Here is a 19,957-nt window from a genome sequence, read left to right on the forward strand (position 1 = left end):
AAGGCCATGTTGTACCATGCTGGAAGTTGTTGCGAGCACGAGGATTTTATGATTGAACATTACTTATAGCTGGTGCCCAGATTACAGCTCCAATGCTGAGGCACGATTTTCAAGGTTGCGTGCACTGGCAGGTTTTGCTTCAGTCGTCCTATCGGCACACTTCTCAGCAAAATAGTTTAATTCCTGTGCTGACTGTCCTGCGGTGGCGCTGTTAGCTGAGGGCTCTGGCGCCCGTGCAGGTGGCCAAAAAAGCAAACCATGGCACATCCCAATGCATGCGTTTGTTCTCTTTTTATAAGCTGCAGAAAAGTTTCACAGGATATAGCCTAGGTAATTTTTCAGCTCTGCCTTGAACATTTTGCCGTCTCAAGCGTTCAGTCCATTTGTGCCTTACTTTTTCTTGTACCTTTCTATATACCTATCATTGATATTGTAGTATCTATAGTCTTATGTTTGTGAATTTATTTCCCTATACAAGTCATGTATGAGTTCACACACCATCCATTGTCTGTGAACTGGTAGCTTATTGTAGATGGAAGAGTTTAATTGCTCTCTGCCTAGTGTCTTTTAGTTTTTTTTTTTTTGCACTTAGCATTGCAGTGATTCAGCAATTGATATGGCGATTTTCGCATTTGCATGCCTACTCTATAGTGCTATGATGTGAATGTAATATTTACTAGTATCATTGTGCATGTACATTTTTCCTGTTATGGGTTTGATGTGCTATATTGTGTTGTGTGAATAATGCTTTTTGTTAATTGATGCTTTACTTTTTGCCTTGTTGAGTAACGCTCATTTTACACTGATTTTACAGCACTTCCCTTATACCCGATGCCTTCTGAAGGCATGTAATAAGATATAATAATTAAATGTATTAAAAAAATATAAACATGCCGTAAGCAGACATGCAAAAGAGCAAGTAGCCTTTGTGTTTGATGCACATTACATTTTTACTGCTTACAGTGAATGCCTGTTTGGGCGGCAACTACATGTACTAATAAAGGAATAAATAATAGCATAATTTATTGTTTCACACTTGGCGCACAGTTTATTGCTCAATTCAGCTTTGAGACTACAGCAGAACACGAAAATTTACTTTGCCAAAAAAAAAAAAAAGAGCCTTCCCTTAAGGTTGCTGCATCTAAGCTGAAACATATTGTTTGTGCATTTGCACATTTCAGTGACACTTCACCTTTGTTTGCCATACCTAATCCTGTGAGTTAGGTTTGTCTAGGTCTAGGTATCTAGTGTTGACAAAGCAACACTAGATACCTAGACATACATATAACTTTCGTCTGTACTTTCAGGTAACAATTCAGAATGCTTCTACTTGTGAGATGTGAATATGCACAACACTGGTTCCTTTCAATAAAGAGGGTTAAAAGTTTTGAAATCAAATGGCAATTATAAGGTGACCCTCATTACAGTTCGTGACCAGAGCACCTGAAAGCCTCCCCAATGCACTAAGAACCCTCAGTTGCGAGCGCCGTAGTGCAGAGGAGGAGTTGGCCACGCCCGCCACAGAATTCAGTGCAGATGGGAAGGCCGGAATAAAACCTGCCACCGCCCCCAATCTCTGAGGCCATGGTTTAAGAAATGTGGGTTCTCGAATGCAATAGACACAGCCACAGTCGGCTTATAGCGATAACTTGCCCTTGGATAGCAATGAAGAGTGATGCTGGCTCCACTGCGGCTCCTGCACAATAAATTTTCTTTTGCTGCGGTTATAATTAAAAAGAAAGTTTACCATTTGCAGCAGGACCGTTAATAATTCGCAGGCATTACAAACAGTTCTGCTCTCGTGTAATGTGGTGGCAGTGGTGGGGAAGGCAGTTGACAATTTAACGGGGTCAGGGAAATAATGCGGTTTGCATGCTTCCGAACTTGCAACCTTCCCTCTCCCAGTGACCCAAGAGAAAGTTGCGAGTTTAAAAACAAGTAAACTGCCCCGTCAGACACTAGAGAAAAAATTGCTGGTTCTCCCATAATCGAGAGTAGATGCAAGCATGTAACCATCAAAGCAGATTGGTTGGAGATTACACTAACCACAATCTTAAAGTGGGTGTAGTGCATGTTCGCAACAACCCACTGCACCACAACACACTACGCCATACTGTGCACTGGTGCATATGGACGCTGTCAATCTAGAAGAAGAAAACCGGCTGAAGGCGGCATGACAGGCAGCGAAATACGCTAGGGAGACAGAGCGCACTGCCCAGCTAGAAGAAAAGCACCTGAAGGAGGTGCCGCGCAGCATGGCACCATCTCTTGAGACCACGCAAAAACCATGCCGCAGAACTCATTGACTGCTGGCTTTCAAAAGAGCATAGGCAACCCTGTCTCAGCGGCAAAAGATGACAATAAAGCGTATGGTGCCCTGTATCTGCCTTTCTAACATCGCTATGGGAAATGACAAATAAAACTTCAGCACACTAGAAGCTACAGCTTGAGTGATACTGTGAACAAACATTAAGAAGAACTCGGAAGCATTCTTTTTTGTAACTTGTTTGGGCAGTAACTAGCATACATAATGTGGTCCTGTACAAAAGGTTGGGGGCAAGAGACCGCATTTTCTTGAGTTTTGACTGGTTGCCCGGATGTTCTCGTTTGAGTGCCCGGATAATTGCTCTGGATTTTGGCTCAAGGTCACTTGAAGGTTGCCGACAACGGAAGCTAAAAGCATTTCATGCTTAAAACACTTCCTCTGCATACAGCAGTGCACTGCGCCGCCTGCCAGGCCTCGCCTAAAAAAAAAAGGTTCTTACTGCCCCGGAATCGGAAGCACGCAGGTGACAGGCATGCCTCCATTAGTTCATCCATCATAAGAATCCTCATCAAATATCACTAATTACGCACCCATCAAAGAAACAATGCTAACTGCATTATTGTCAACAACTGTGTCCAGAAGAGGGATGTGCTGCCAATGGTTTTTCAAGTGAGAGAACAATTGGCATTTATCTGTCTTGATAAAAAAAATCTGGTTAGGGTACAATAATGGGTATGGCAATCTGTAATTATTTGGAGTACAAAAATTACGGCACTCCTTACAATTGAGCGCATTCAATTTTTCATTTCTGGCTGTGAAGCATTGTCTGGTACGTTACAAACGAGGATGTGTTAGAATTGAGTAATCATGGTATGTTCATAACACTATGGGGAGCCAGCGCTGGCCAGGACGGACTAGGGCAGTTTGAGCGTGCAACGAAGATGTGCTGATGCCATTCATTAGGGAGGCTACAAAAATGGCCCAACATTGTGAACGATAACAGATGCACACTCGCGTCCATGTTTGCTTTAGCCTGATGCGTCCAGTCAAGCTCATTCCATGGCGATGAGCTTTGCGAGTAGCACAAGCACTCTCATGTAGCATGTCGGTGCCCAGTCGGCTCAGAAGCTGGGCACACGTTCCCCAATGTGGGCAGTGAATTTGTTGACTCAAAATCGCAGCATGTGTTGCTGAATATTGCTTCCTCCACTCGCTAGGCTGTGTGTTACGGCGCTGCAGTTTGCACACAAAGTTCCAGCGATGGTCGCTGATACATCAATTGGAGAAAGTGGAAGAGCCAATAACGTGCCATCACTGCGAAAATGGCGCTCGTGTGAAGGGACTCACTCGTGTGCCATGCGAGGGAGTAGTTCGTGGGCCCAAATCCGTCCACGACAGACTTCTTCTTCTGGTCGTCGGCGCCCTTCCGCTTGCTCTGTTCAATCTCGTGACCATACTCTGCTCCGATCACACCCAGAAGAACAATGGCTGTCGACTGCTTACGGCGGGCCTCAGCGGCACTCCAGGCATGCTTGGTGGTCGCCTCCCCACCTGTGCACGCACACACCACAATTTTTGAAACTCTTGAAGTGCTGGAGAGGGCAGTGGGTTGAGAAACAATCATATAGCAAATATCGTACGTACTCGTGTAAGGCCCACTTTTTTTTTCAGATTTTTTTACTAGATGTGAGCCTTACACGAGGCAGGCTTAGGGCTATTCACTGAAGCCTGAAGATTGCAAGATACGGTCATGGTGATAATGCCATCACTGACAAGACAACTAGTTTCATTTAATAATGTCAGCAGATATTTACCAGGACGTGGATATGAGTGTGATGCTTAGCAGAATTTTTTTCCTAAATTTTCGCACTCCGAAGTGGAGGCATGGGGCTTACACGAGGAAATACAATAATATGGCAAAATAAAACATGCTAATAGCTTATGCAATGATCATGGCATCCACCACAAAAAAAGAATGCATCCAAAGCAGAAATGGTAAGGGTTAGTGTCAGTCAAGTAGCATGGAAGCGAAACATTGACAAAACTGCCTGGCTAATTAATTATAGAGTTAATGTCTTCAACCTAAAATGTGTGGTTTGTTAAACCTGATGTTTCCAGGCCAGCTCAGCTTCTTTCTTAGGGGTTAAACGACAGACAATGGAGGAGTGGGGGCAGCTTAATAGAAATAGATCTTGATAATAAAGAGAAAGGGTTTCACTCAGGCTAGTAAGCTTTTCCTTACCGACTCAAGCTATTTGCAGTAAAATACTGTAAGCATTAAGTACTACTATGATGCAGTATAGTCAGGCCCCTGCTATGCCATGAGCAGACCTGCAGCCTCTATCCTGGGTTTCAGCCCCATAATGTTGAGAGTGTCATGGCTGTGCAATCATTGGCTGCGACTGCTGGAATTCTTTATTTCTCCCTTATGCAAGGCACAACTCGTAGTTGGACTCTCTGGTTCGTGCTTCATCGTCCCCCTAAGTTTCAGCATGCTGCAAGACGAACACAGTGAGGACATAACACAGCGAAGACATACACAAATACATGTAGAAGTACTACAAACAACAGTAATTTATTGAAGATCTGACACAAATCTATATGTGGTGTACTGGACACCAAGTGCATGTCTTCCCTGTGCCTATCCTGTCTGTATGCTGTGATGATTGCAGACGTGCACTGTTTTTCACAAGATGTATTTTCATCAGCATATACAAAGACAAATGCATATATGAAAATAAGAAGTAAAAGCCACATCCGAAGCTGATGAATACGTTAGTGCAGCGTAGTTTTTGCTAATGCAAAATAAAATATATTTTTTTTCTTATGCTTTGGAAAGACAGGCATGTAGAATCTGATATAGCTGGTAGGGGGCATGCAAGGTATTCGAGGACACAGCACCAAATCCTCATAGAGTTTACGAGCATCACTGTACTTTCCTAAGTGCTTAACACTATCTTGACAAACCCCTCAGGCACCTATCTAGCACAATTTATTTAAGGGTTTTTAAGGGTACCAAGGTGACTGACTGAGCACCTGTTATCGCAAATTTGAGTGTTTTATTTTTTTGTGTGCACCCACCCCTTATGTAATACCCCTAGTGGGGCTTTTAAGGTAAATAAATGAAAATGAAATGAAATGAAATCGTTGTTACTCCCAGACAGAAGTTCGTCACTATGGGTCACATGTCCTCCTCCAAACATGTCCATTGCATGCTTGATCTCCTGCATTTATGGAACTGCACTACAACAATCACAAATATTATGGTGGCTCACATCTAGACTAACCACTTCACTAGTTCGTTTTTAATGCATGCAATTCTCGGGAATGTCGAAAACAGCTGATTCAACATTATTGCCGCTAGCTTAGCATGTAAAATAACTAGGGGAGTGCGAAAACTCAAATAATTGATTTTTAGAATATCAGCACCTTAGGTGAATAGCCTGATTGTAGTTGGTGCCTTGATGAGCGCAGTATTCTTACGGCGCGTGATCTTTATCGGTACAAGGTTCGACCAGTTCAACTGGACTGATCGAAATGCTTAATGCTACGTGAACAGAGGGAACAACAAAAGCAATGTATGCAGAAAGCACGTAAGCATGTGTGAAGATCGGGCCGATTTGCCACCGGAAGTCATGCTGATCACATCGACTAGACAAGTTCAGAGTTCATGCACACAGGTTCATGCAGTTCGGAGCTTTCTACCCACATGCGAACACACAGACAAACTTGGCACGCATGCTCGCAGTAGTTGCTGGCTGGTCAACCGCAGACCTGAACGCTTCAACGGCCATAATCTAACCAGTCCGCGTGATCTCGAAACCGCCCACTGATGAGTAAGGTTGTTTGTTTTCAGGTTCTATATATTTTTTTTAAATGACAGGGTAAAAATCGGGTGCTATTTTTCAAACTGATAACCAGAGGAAATAAGTTTTTTTTGTGAAATCATCCCGAAATACAGGTTTTTTCGGGTTAAATCTACAGATGTACTAAGTAATACATTCAGTTTATTTTATCAGACGGTATTACTGGCTTCTTAATTCTAACGTGTTAAAATTGGTGCTTGTTTCAAGCTGGTAATTGAGGGGGACATCAGGGTATTCTAGCAAATACTCTCTGAAATTTGGCATTTGTTTGGAAATCAATCAGTAATGATGACAGTAAAGCGCATTGATAACTTCTAAGAAATGAAACATTTCATTCACGAAAAGCTGCTCATTGATTTTTTACACACCCTTGTTTACATGCATTATCATCTGCATGCACAACATGTCAGTCTCCATTTGAGACCGTCGTTGAACGTGTCTCAGCTGGGAGAAAGTTCTCTCAACATCACAGTTTCCATTAGCTAGGCACAACAATGTCAGTGCAGCATTTGCCAGCCTGGAGTAGCAAGTGGTAGAGTCATGCCAATACTCAGTGAATTCGACAGCTGTGTCTGTGGGACTTGCTTCCAGCAAGTACTGGTTGAACACGGCGTGAAGTGAATCTACATCATTGGTTACGGACATGAACAGAGGTCGGTAGTCATCAAATGACTGCCCCAACAGACGCTTCTGAAATGGATCCAGAATGGCTCCCAACTTCCACAAAGTTAGCTGCTTTTTGTCTTTGAGAAGTTCCGTTCAACAGTGCAGTGCCATTTTGTGGCGAGTTTCGTGCAGAATTCTTCAAAGCATGTTTTTACTAATGTGGTGCTACTCTTGGGTGACATAGAAAAAACAGCTTTGGCCTGATCGCTTTTACTGATCATCGTTGAAAGCTCGCTGACAGCCTATTGCAGCTTGACATTTACCAGGTGATCAAAGCTGGGCATCAAAAGTTTAACACTTTCAAGCGCTTTCTGGGCGTCTAAAAGGGGGCCGAGTGTGTCTCATCAGGACTGCCTTTGCATAAACAACTTCTTTTTCAGAAAGTATCACTTGAATAGCTTTCGCTTTGCTGCTATCATGCAAGCTTTCAGCAAGTTCCATCGACGAGCTCCACATTTCTATGACAACCACAAACGCTTTGTAGAAGCTTTGCCATCTATTCGGGATAACAGAAGGTGGCTTGTTAACATCTGGTACAAATTTCGGTGAGGCACTTTTGGTATAGCTTGTTAGCGGGCTTAAATAATGCTTTAAACTCACTACAGATTAATGCTTTAAATCACTACAGATTGAACTGTTGACATGCATGGTAAAGAAATGGCATGGTCAACACTCACATGAATCAGGTGTGCTAAATCTTTCACGTGGAAGGTTTGGATCCCTTCAGCTTGACAGATTTCTCATACCATTTTTCGCATGTACTAGGCTAAGTCTGTAGCTGCAGCCACGTCTTTCCCTGTCTTGCTTACAGTCAAGAGAGCCTTGCTGACTACACTGGCCACCGTGTAGCTGTTTGAAGCACTTAGTCTATCGATGTTCACCAAAACAACCCGCTTCTTCATGATTTTTTTGGTTATAGTAGCATAGGAGTGTCTATGGTAGGCACTCCAGTGATGTCTGAGAATTCGTTGACGATGACACTCACTAACACATCTTGCATATCATTATGGATTTTCACCATGTCCCTGTCAACAGCTTCTTTAAGGTCTTTCAGCCGAAGTCTTTGTCCTGTTAGCATGGTCTTTGTGGCCTTGCAGTATTTGCGTACGAAGTCCCCCAGAGGTTCGTCCATCAGGTGCAAGCTGATTCCACTGTATGCTAGGGCACGAACGAAGTCATGGATTACGCCATCCACTTCAGTTTCTTTCGCACGTTGTCTACAGGACATATCGAAGAGTGTCTGCTGAGATGTTCCTGTCTTCCCAGCTTCCTGGGTTGACATCTTGAACTTGTGACAAATGACGCTAGATGCTCGCAAATTCGGTCGTAGGGCTTTTTCATTGGATTGGTGACCATCTCGATATTGCAATATTTGCACACTGATTTGCGGCTTCCTTCACTGGCTTTCGTTATGATCTGGAGATCTTCATGCTCTTTGCACCAGTCATACAGTTTCTTTCGTTTTCTTCCCATCCTCGCGCTGAATTTTCCCGTGCTGCATATTGGAGCTTTACGTTTGCGACGGTGGCATTACGCTCACCAGTCACCCCTGGTATCGGGAAGTGACGATGGCAATCATGTGTTAGCGGTTAGCATTTGCACTCTAAACCAATCAGGTGCATGATTCACTTCACCGCCAGTTTCTTTTCTCCAGGTGGCTGGTGAGTTCTTTGTTAGCAGTGCTTCAAATTTGTTGAGAAAACCTGTAGGAGAACCTAAGAGACCAACCTCCAATCATTTGCTGGTCATATTCTCTCATTTGTCTTTCTGTCCTCCCCTGCCCGCCCCCTCCCCCACCCCCCCCACCCACACACACTAAAACATGACCCTTTTTTTTTGAAGTCCTTCGAATCGGAACAATGCTACCATTCTCGGAATCTTGCTGTTCCTGTCAAAACAGAATCTTTAGTCCAGTGGCTTCTTTCCCTTCTTTTGTGGGCAGTCAAAAGGGGATATCACAAGCTGCGTGAAGCGCGGGGGACGCAGAAGGCTACATGGCTCTCAACAAGGCCAACCGATTCCGGTTGTCACGGCCATACGCATGTCCGACACAAAGGGGATGAAGGAAAAGTGGTGCATCAAAACTGTGCAAAGAGGAACCAACCGATAAGTTCGTCTAAGTCACTGTGACGAAGGCTGGCTGAAGAAAAGAAATAATAGGCGTTCAGGCCCTCGCTGGTAAAAAACTAGTGCACGAAACATCTTTGTCGCTCAATCCCTCTCCCACCGACTCGTCACCCGTTCTTTTCGCATGAAAGCCATGGAAGCAGGTGCACATGCCCGAGAATAATCTGCGGTAGGCAAACTGCCATTTTCTTTGCTTTTTTAAAATTTTCGTTCTATTGTTACTCTCTGACTGGTAGCCATGTACTCGTAGCGTGGTCAGCCTCAAACGTGTTTGCCCCGTTCCTTTGCAAGCCTTTTCTTTTTTTGGGATGTGTGCATGTACGGACTCACGGTGACCTGTCGAGAAAGCGGGAATAAAATTATGCAGCACTAGAAAGCAACATCTACTCTCCAAGCAGCAGGGTGAGAATGCGCCCGTATGTTTATACTGCACGGGGCACCAGAAGTGAACGGCGGACTGTCAGCGCATGATTGTGCAGATTGTGCTGGGAAGGTCCACTCAGGGAGAAATCGGGTATGACCAGATTTTCCGGAAATATGTTCGGGGTGTAAAAATCGAGTTTTACCCGAAAACGAACAACCCTACTGATGAACCACCCATAGGAACACATTAACGAAAAAATTTTTGTGATGGTTTGCAGCCCGTTATCACATCAGCCAGCGGCAAATTTTCATCACGACCATACCATTTACCACGCTGTCTAGCTCGTTAGGCCTAATCATGTTGCCTAATCGGTGCTGCGTCGTCACTTGTTGGTGACTAAAGTTACGATTACTGAATCAATGCAGATCTATTCACAGCAGTTGCACAATCCTCCGAAAACCAACAAACTGTCTCACCATGAAAGCAAGTGCATGGGATGACCGTTGTGCATTCATGGCCGTCATCCCAACGAAATGTCCTATGGTGGCCTCTTGTTCTGAATGCTGTTTGCAGGCGCACAATTGTCGATTTTCTTAGTTTCGAGCTACGACCCATTGCAAGAATAGCTTGTGAGGGGTTCCTAGGTTTCGAAAATGTCACGTGACATCATGTGAACTTGCTGTGGGCCTCCCGATTTGAGAACTCTTTACTATTGGCACCAATGACTGTGGAGCAATATATGCCAAGTGACGTGATGCGCATTCCTTGCTGACGATAACCCACGGAAGCCGCCTGCCATAAAGATGGGAACATTCCGTTTTCTGGAAGAAAACTAGGAAAGCAACACTCTCTACGCAATAGAAGATTGCCCTTAAGCACGTTATGGCCCACTATTAAACTGAAATCCCCATTGGTATCTAGCACAACTTTGCCATTTCTTCAGCTTCACAGGGAAAAAAGCACTTGATTATATCTGACAGACATTGTATCAATAAAAAATATTTTCCAGATCTTTGTATACGAACTGAGTTGTTATCAGTGCTGGCATACTGATTTGGTGTTCTGTTTAATATGAGTACAGCATACTATGCATCGTGATTCATAGGTAAGTTACTGATAGAGATTCTTGTTAAAGGGCACTAAAGGCAAAGACTAAGTTGACGCAGGCTGTTGAAATGCCATTCCAGAAACCCCACAACACTTGTTTCATGCAAAAAAAAATACTCAGTTTACGAAAAAATTGCATCTGAAGGCTCCTAATACCTTTTTCAGAATTCAAATCTCCTGCCACCCAACCAAGGGAGTGGTGACATTGCATATGCAATCACCACTCTTTGCTGCCGCCAGTGAGTAAAACGGTGCCTGACGGATGGCGGCACCGAGCCAAGATAGAGCAGTGAATTCGCCGCTGCAGCTGCTTTTTGGTAAAGTGGCTTAGACCATTCGGGCATCCCGCGACATCACATGGAAGTTGAATTCTTCGCTACTAGCAGTTTGTGTAAGTTTCGCAAGCCAGCAAAACCAGCGCAGCACTACGCAATAATGAAACTACTGAAATGCAAAAGCATGGGCGGTGCAGAGTTGAACGAAAACAAAATCTCTGGAACGCCTGCGTCGTTGTCAAGTAGAATTTCAATGAGTTCTTATTTATAAAAGTGAAATAAAACTGGACAAGTAGCATTTTATTTTGTCTCATAATATAATACAAGGATGCTTTTTGCAGCGAGTGGTAGAGCACTAGTGACAGAATTTAACTGAGGAGTGTCTTCGTCATTGGGCAAGTACTTGAATGTCCCGAGGGAGTCTCTAATCATGTCCTGCATTTACCTCCATTTCTCGATGATTAAGCCTCTGTTCGCAATAATATTGACGCCTTAGAGATTATCCCACTAATCTACCATTTTAGCTTGATTGAATATTTGCCTTTAGTGCCACTTTAATGAATGTGGTTATTTCCTGAGCGTGTGCAGCACTGTATTTTGTTGCACCAAATTTGGAAGCATAAATGTTCGTGCTAAATTTTCTGATATTCGATTCGAAATCTAATATTTGGTATTTGCACACCCTTAAAAATAACTTGTTTTGAATGCGCTGTTGTAATCAAAGACTCAAGGCAGTGCGCAATCGTCACCGTCATACACGAGCACTTGTTATGTTGCCATCTTGTGACGACAATAACGGTGACGCCGATCTTGACAGTAGGCTGTCCACTGCAATTGCAGTCTTTTATCCAACTGCAACATTCAGGTAACTCGTGGACCAATTTTCTAAGGAAATGGAAAACATAGCAACTCTTTATTATGAGCTGCCGTTCTTGCTTGAAAATCTTCCAAATCCAGGCCTAAAACAGCCATTTTCAGCAAATATAATGTGTCTTCTATGCATTCGCTGTCCTTTAGCACTGCTAGACAGATGCTGCAGCCACTGGGGTCCCCATTTGTATAAGGTGCATTTGTACCAACCGGCCAAGTTCAAGAATTATCCAGAGAGTGCCAATTTCAGGGTCAAGATAACAAATGTTTCAGCCCAAAACATCAGGCACCAACTGGTAACGAACTAACCGAAACAATATAATTAGTCCGATGAACGGAAGTCTATTGTACATCTTTTAGTGCTTACACGCATTGCCAGGTTGCCCAGTAATATGCTCTCTCACTGTAAGGCCACAAGAACATGCAGCTGAGGCAGGGTTCCCTCCCTCCCCTGAAGTATACCTTCTCTCTCCTCTTCATCTTCTTCCTCCGAGGAGTTCTGCCCCTCACTGGTTCGTATCGACTGCGTGTCAACCTTGGGCTGGGCCCCCGAGGGTGTGCTCCCTCCCGAGGAGGCTCGGCTGGGAGCACCGCTTCCCACCTGGTAGCTCGCAACGTTGCCCTGCAGGTCGCACAAACATCAACAGGAACATGAGAGAAGAAACTTCAGCAATGCCCCCCCCGTGGAAATGAAATGCTGAAAGTAATAATCTGGTAAAATGGAACAAATGCCCTCTTCAGAAAATAACTTAACGTAAAGACTCGGGCAATATCCAGTTCGCATCTAATGACACACCACCTAGAAGAGAATTTATATATTTACAAATACCTCACAGGCACTTTACACTGGAGCGTCGTGTGAGGGAGGAAGATAGATGCAAAAGGTTATTTTGTTATAAAGAGAGAGAAATAATATATATATATATATATATTTAAGGAACATAAGTGCAGGAGATTCAGTTATTATCATTATACAATAGTTAACGTGTAGAACAAAGTTTTGTTGAGAGGAAAACAAAATATGCGCCGATACATTAGAATACAGGGCTAACACTGCAGAGATGTAAAAGCTATGAGGTAAAGTGAGCATTACAGAATGAATATACAAACATTAGGGAAAAAAAATTAAGTTGCACAGGACTAGCAGGAACAGGACCGGGAAGCCCCCCAATTCGTCAACCCACCATGGGTAGGTAGAAGTGAGGAGCTAGAAATTGAGTATGCCCATTGAAATTCACAACATAATCTCAATAGGGGAAACAAAAGAAGGAAAAAAAAAACAGTGCTCAGACTCCATGATAAAGGCTAGATAAATGAGTGAAGACCTGCGTTGCCATTCATTTAATGTGAATGGAAAGCACAGACTAAGAATCATTGCAAATCTATAGTCACATGGCAGTGATAGGAGTTGTCGCACTAATGGGAGTCTTCACAAAAACGACAAGTTGTTTCTGAGTTCGCACATTAATTTGGCATCTTTGGGTATGGGCCAAACACAAACACTACTGCATAATCATTCTGCAAATATTAAAAGACATAATATGAAATTCCATTTTATAGATATTGCTTTAAGAGGAAGCTTTAGTTTGGGACCAACTTTGATTGCCTTATTCAAAGACAGGGACAAAAAATGTACTAACCAGGTAAACGTACAATTCGAATTCACTAAAGCAATTGGCAAACTCAACTGTAAGTTGACTTCTACGTAATGCGTTGCGCAAATCACTGTAACACGAGACGCAGACGCATGTGGTTTTAGTGGCTTTGGCAATCTTAGATTTGCGCGTCTTGAATTCGGCCCGAGACAGCAGCCGCATCGGGTGGGGTATTTTTGCAGGAGGTTTTGAAGTGCACACTCGGTGAGAACTGTTGTGGCGCAAGATGCCGACGTGGGCAGAGCTGGTGGGGCCCAAGCGGCTCGAGAGGTGCGTCGTCGTTTTGCTATTGCAATGTGCTTAAGACGGTGGTGGGAAACAAAAGAAATCGAGCTGGTAGCCTATGCCAGAATACGATGCCACCTGAGCAACACATGACTCTAACTTTGCGTCACCTGCAGAGAGGAATGGCGGCACATTTGGGCTATCGCATATTAGAAGCGTGCCGTACACTTTTAACGGCCCTACGCCATATGCGCTGTGAAACAGATAGGTGAAGACTGCTTATCACTATAGGGTTGGCGGCGATATCTTCGCATGTGACGTGTGACGACCCACGAGGTTTCCTGGTACTGGAAGGGGAAAGTGAGTGTGTTCCGGCACTTTCGCGTGAATTGGGCGGGTGGGAAGCGTTGAGGCAGGAGACGTCGACATGTGCAGAGCTGGTGGGGCTGGAGCAGTCTGGGAGGCGCGTTTCTCTTTCGTACCGTTTTAAGACAGCAATGAGAAACCAAAATGAAATCAAGCTAGTGGGCTAAGCCAGAGCATGATGCTCACAATTCACACCGCCCGCAGCAGGGAATGGCAGCGCGTTTGGTGGTGCCTGTTAAAAGCATGCAGTACGCTTCCAATGGCACTAGGCCACATGTGCGATGAAACAGATACGTGCAGCTGATTATTGCAATAAAGTTGGTAGCAATATCTTTGCAATATCAATTTGCTGCTACCACGGAAGAGGAAACTGTATGTGTCGACATTTTCACGTGACACGGGTGGCCGAGTGCTGCGAAGAAGCTGCCGTGGTGGGTGACTGCTCTCAGTCGTGCCTGTCTCGTGCCTTTTATTGCTCACATGAGGTCTAGAGGCTGGAAGACGTATCGTATAATCGTAGTTTCATGATGTACTGAATGTTAGCACTGAAAAATTTTGTTTTTGGGAAACGTATAACAGGTAAAGAAGTGTACTGTATTGGGCGATTTTCTGGTTTTCAATCACAAATGTTGGCACCGGGAAATCATACATACACAGTATTCTATCACTGAGGTTCCACTGTACATGAAAAATGCAGAAACGCTTTTGCAACAACCAGTGGACCGATTTTTAATGAACTCTGTTACATCTGGGAGAGAAAGTTAAATTCTAGTGACATTAGGAAGTACAATTTTCATTCTGAACATTTAACTTTTTACAAAAGATTGACAAATACTGGTAAGCTTTAGGGAAACGAAATAGAAGAGAGAGGTTTACAAATCTTAAGCTTTGCACCAAAACAAGTATCACGGTTCTGTAAACTGCATCTGTTGGAGCATCTAAAGAGAAATAAATTTGATACATGAATTTGCAGCTTATGTAAGGTTGTTGCAATGTTTAGAAGGATTTTTCAAAAGTTCTACTCACCAATTAGAGCCTCATCTTATAGCAGTTCTGTATAGTACATAAAAAAGAAAATCTAAATTTTTGTCCACTTTAATGTATTATTAGGTCCAGCCTGCAAAATTGTGATAGTGACATGTGTACTTGTTTACCTTTATCGGGTGACCACGTTTCACTGCCTAACAAATGTTATCGCACAGCGTGGGATGTGCCTGCATGTATCGGAAGTTTCTGGAATGTTATTCATTGTTCCATCCGCTGTCTGTGACCGAACCTTGTGTAATCTGATTGCATTTATGTGCGACGCGAATGGTGTAAAGCTTTGTGGAAGACACGCGGATCCCAGCGATTACTCTGGAACATTTGACCACTGATGTATAAAAGCCAACTCGCTAGACCCGCTGATGAGATTTTGACGATCGCCGACTGTGTTCGCCGCTGTCGCCATTCTTTAAGTATAGCCTGTTTCTGTGGGCACAGGTTCGCCCAATCAAAGTGAGTTTCGTTTTCCACAGTATTGCTACTGCGTTCTTTATACATTACTACCACGTGACAATATCGTTTTCCCCTGCTGGCTTACAGAGTTGTGAACTTGGAAGTTGAGTTTTCTGAAACTTCGCAATATCCAATAATTTTTCTTAAAAGATTAATGGCCTGAATAAACCTCTGCTTCCCACAGCCACTATATATTAACTTTTTTTTAACTGCAACAAACCTCATCAAGATCGGTGCAATGGTCAGCGAGCAAAATTATTTCTTCATTCCCATGTACAGTAAAGCCTCGTTATGATGAAACAGAATATAATAAGGAAATTGTGATTCCTCTTGAAATTTCAATGGATGCCCACGTACTGAAAACCTCGTTTTAACGAAGCTAGTTTCCTCGCAGTGGGTTAAGAAACCTTTTTTTTAGAGCGCGGCTCTTTAGCGCCCGTTCCTGCATTTTGTGCCCCGACTGTGCGCAGCAGTAAATAGCAGCGATGAAAGACCTGATAGCTCGAGCCACTTGTCTACAGTACAAAACTAAGTGGCCAACTCCCATAAATCTTTTGCCTCATTGGAAGCGTAATACAGAATTAGTAGCAAGTTTATCGTTACTTTCAGGGGATTCATTTCACTGCACCGATTGGGCAAGTTAGTAATTTATGGCAAAACGAGCACAGCCTGGAAGATGCAGATACTAAGACTGCTGCTGTAAGACTGCTGAAGCAGACAACACCGTGTGTCCCTTCCTTACCGTGTCTCCACCTTCCACACTGTGCTCATTTCGCCAGAGCTATGAGTGCCATTTTGGTGGCTTGGCAACACTGAAACAGTAACTGGGTGCTACAAAAACTCAAAATCCTTCCTAGTGTCTGGAATGCAGCTATTAATGTAATTTTTTTATTAATTAAGGCAGCTGCATTTGCTTCACTACTTCGTTTGCACTAATATAAATATTTTGGTTTGGAGCAAATTAAACATGAATAATAATTAGCGTCAAACAATTCCAAACGAACTACAGTTGGAAAAGTTGCAGGACTTGCATAAAACTTTAAAACAATCAGCCAGAAGTTCACAAATGAAAAAAGAAGAGGGGGCTCGGGGTTGCTTTACTTGCAAAGATGAAAATAGCTTCTTTTCGAAATGCTGCTAAGAAAAAGAAGAAAATAAACTGTATTATGAAATGCTGTTAATCAGATATTTTATCACAAGGACCCAAGTTGAGCATTTTTTTTTTTACTTCAAATAATCGAGTCAGTGCAAAATAATCAGTCAGCCAGTGCTAATGAATTCTTCATCTTCAGCTCCTCTTGGCTATGAGTAGTGGAGCTTTGTCAACAGCAAAACGACTTCGTCACCAAAACCCAAACTATCGATTTTAAAAATTAGAATGCGCGGTTTAGTGTCCAGATGTGCTTATGAGGGACACGGTAGTGGAGGGCTCTGGATGAAATCTGACCCCCTGGGCCTTTCTTTAGAGTGCGCCCAAAGTAAAGTACACCTGTCCCCATCAGAATGTGGCCCTTGCGGCCACAACTGAACACAACCTTGAGCTCAGTAGTGCAATGCCGTGTCCGCTGAGCCCCCCATAGTGGGTCGGAACTATTGGCAGTAGGCGTTTTGAAATTTGCATTTGGTAGTTCTTAATGTTTCTAAAGTTCCAAACACTGAAATTCAAGCTAAAGCGAATATTAAATTGAAAAATATTCTGTTGGATATTCAAAAATGCAGAAGTTGTGACTAGGCTTGCATGAATAGCCCACACCTGGTCACAACTTGTGGATGGCATGCCGACACGTGGAACTCCGAAACAACCTGTTACAGCAACGGTTGTTCAAACAACAATTCTGATGCAAACACACACAATTTGGTGGCCTAGCCTGTGAAAACTGTGTACATGTTTCTCGATAACAAAGAATGTCCTAAGTGAAAAAGCAGTTAGTGTAGTTGACATGCAAAGCAGAGGAATGCGGTATTTTCATGGAACTGGAAGTCTGGGTTTTTTACATGGCATGTGTGGCTTTCACAAGAATGAATGCACAGCACGTCAATACCTGAAAAAAAAAGATCACACACAAGAGTTTTTTTCTTTTTTGAGTATACTGGTTAGAGGGAAACCCTGATGCTTCTGTCTAAGCGAGTTTCCAAACAAGCACTGTGGTACCATGGGAATGCCGAGATATGGATGGTATGACAAGTTTTGAATGCGGCTTGGCGTAAAAACTGGTAATAGCTGAGCAAGTGACGCTTTCTTGCAAGGAATTCTTCATAAAAAGTCTCGGTTCTTCTGTAGTTCATCCATAATTTTTGATGGCTCACACACAGCACAGCAAGTAAGCAAAAAAGCTGGAGTGTGCATTTCAGTCCCAAAATGCCAACCTTGTCCCTCCTCTGGCTTTAGTGACAGGCCAGTACTGTTCACTATCGACATATATCTGTACAACCCAGCACAAGCTTGCATGCATAAAAAGAAAGAACAACATATTACAGGCCACTTTAGCAGACACTCAACCACTCTGACAGATAGAATGCCATTTGCAAGATGTGCCACTGAGGTCTCCCGGCTTTTCGAAAAAGATGTCAATCCAAAGCCATTTCCCTGGTATTCTAATGCATACAACAGTGCCGTTTCACCGCTTTCCCTCTGAGTAAACTGTAAGAAACTCTAGCCGTAAGAGCTGCCACTGCAAAAGATGACAGAGGTATCAGACGTGCCTCGATTGCAACGCTGCTCAGGCCAGCAGCATTGGGTGTCTGCTGCGCCGCCTGTCCTGCCTGGGGCCCCGGTGCAGCAGCTCCGGCGCCCGAGGCATAGGGCGAGGTAAGGAAGGCCTCGCCGTAGTTCGGCAGGTAGACGGCCCACTCGTCCACAACCGTCTTGCGACCCTTGGGGCCAATCCGCCGAAGCTCCGCGAGTAGTAGCGCCTGGGCTGCTTCGCGCACCTGGAAAAAGCAGCCAGCCCCAGCCACAGCTTTAATGCCACAAAGCCCAGACACCATTCCATACCAAAGAAAATCAAAAGAATTCGTTTACTTTTTTCTCTGGCCATGGAGAATGCATTCGTACAAAAATACAAAACAACGAAATGTTACTCAAGCTTAGAGTTAACCAGTACAGCAAGTAATAACTTTTTTGCTGAGCAATCCACAACTGAATCTTTGCCTAAGCGTACCAAAACCTATGGCCTTTGAGTCAAGTTACCAGTGCCTAAATTAACACTTTGAGGTACCATGCTCAACATATCAAAAATGATACATTGGGTCTTGTGCAGTTAGATCATGAAAGCCTTCACATTGGACAGTTACTGTTGAAAGCTGGGCAAATTAGTTACTGAGCAGATAAAATGCATCAGCACTGCTATAAAGCATGAAACAAGGAAGATGACTTGATAGGACAGTTACTGAACATCAACTAATTATTTTATTGGAGAGAGACTGCACATACAGGAAAGATAAAGCATGAGGCAAAATGCTGCAAGAAAGGCTAATACAGTAGACTTCTGTAATTCAACACCGGTTAACTCAATTTGTTGGCTAATACAATCCCAACAAAAGGTCCCGGTCGAAGTTCCCGGCCAGCATCCATGCATTTCTATGGGCTCAAATTTTCATTATTTCGGTCCTAAAATTTCGAGCTAGGCTATCATACTAAAGCCATCGGCTCTCACTAATTCCAATTAGTCTGGAACACTCGACTAGCCTCAGAGTATGTGAGACATAAAGGAGTGCTGGAACACCTCTCAGGCATGGTGAAAAAACATAGTTCGCGGATAGCATACGCTGCTGTGAACATCTCAGCCAAATTTTGCAGTCGTGCACGGTGCGTGGATCTTGCAAGCAGAGCGCAAAGCCACCTATCTCTCACATGCTTTTTTTTTTTCTGCGCCTCACTCTTTCCTGGAAGTTTTATTTCGTAATATAGCAGATTCCCATACGCGGCTGCCATTAGCCAGTAGCTGAAGCCAATCAAGAAGGGTGTTTGGATCGGCGCACATCTTCCTACTGCTAGTACTGCATACATTTATTGATGAAGTTTAATAAACAGGCTGACGTAAGTGAAATTGTGCCTTCAAATTTCAATAATAATTACATATTTCCAGAAGAAGTTAACTATCGTCTGCTCACGCTCGGCCACGGCCACTCACGCAGCAATTAAACTTTGGCCACCCTGCTTATTTGCGTTGTGTATGGCGGGTCTTGCTAATTTCGACTAGTTTGGAATGCTCATCTAGCCTTGAACCAAGTGAAATTTCAGGTTACACCACATGCATGCTTGCCAGCACGTGCTTACTCCTGGCCGCTCCTGGTTACACACCTTGGCAGACTAATTCATAGCGCTTCAAGAATGCGCAAGTTGGATGTGGCCACTATTCATCAGTCAAGCTGCTGAAGGACAAAGCCAGTCGACACCACGCAGCATGGCCACACTGGAGCATATGAGCGCCAGCATGCACTCAAGCCCTGTTGTGCACGAAGCAAACGCCGTGCATACGCACTACAGTTGCATGTATAGCTACGGTCTGCTATGTAACATAGACACTGCAGCCGCCGCGGGGTGCCACGACGAGTCCACTTGCTAAGCGCACTGCAGCTGGCTGAGAACAACCGCATTTGGCTTACATCCGGTGGATAGGTGCCAAAATCAGAAGTAGTGGTGTGTAGGTTCCAGGATTATAATTGCAATT

General features: G+C 43.7%; 1 protein-coding gene across 6 annotated transcripts in view; it reads right to left on the bottom strand.

Annotated features, from left to right (window-relative positions):
- Rbcn-3B (WD repeat-containing protein Rbcn-3B) overlaps positions 1 to 19,957 on the bottom strand; it is a 170,238-nt gene that overhangs the window by 33,659 nt on the left and 116,622 nt on the right. For all 6 annotated transcript variants that reach the window (XM_065429602.2, XM_070536879.1, XM_065429600.2 and 3 more), the window contains 3 exons: positions 17,988 to 18,215; positions 12,004 to 12,163; positions 3,614 to 3,817 (listed from right to left, as the gene is read on the bottom strand). In XM_065429602.2, the coding sequence (XP_065285674.1) occupies positions 3,614 to 3,817; positions 12,004 to 12,163; positions 17,988 to 18,215 (592 nt within the window). The remainder of the gene's footprint in view (positions 1 to 3,613; positions 3,818 to 12,003; positions 12,164 to 17,987; positions 18,216 to 19,957) is intronic.

This window comes from Dermacentor albipictus, chromosome 4 (assembly GCF_038994185.2).
Source record: "Dermacentor albipictus isolate Rhodes 1998 colony chromosome 4, USDA_Dalb.pri_finalv2, whole genome shotgun sequence".
Taxonomy (NCBI): Eukaryota; Metazoa; Arthropoda; class Arachnida; order Ixodida; family Ixodidae; genus Dermacentor; species Dermacentor albipictus.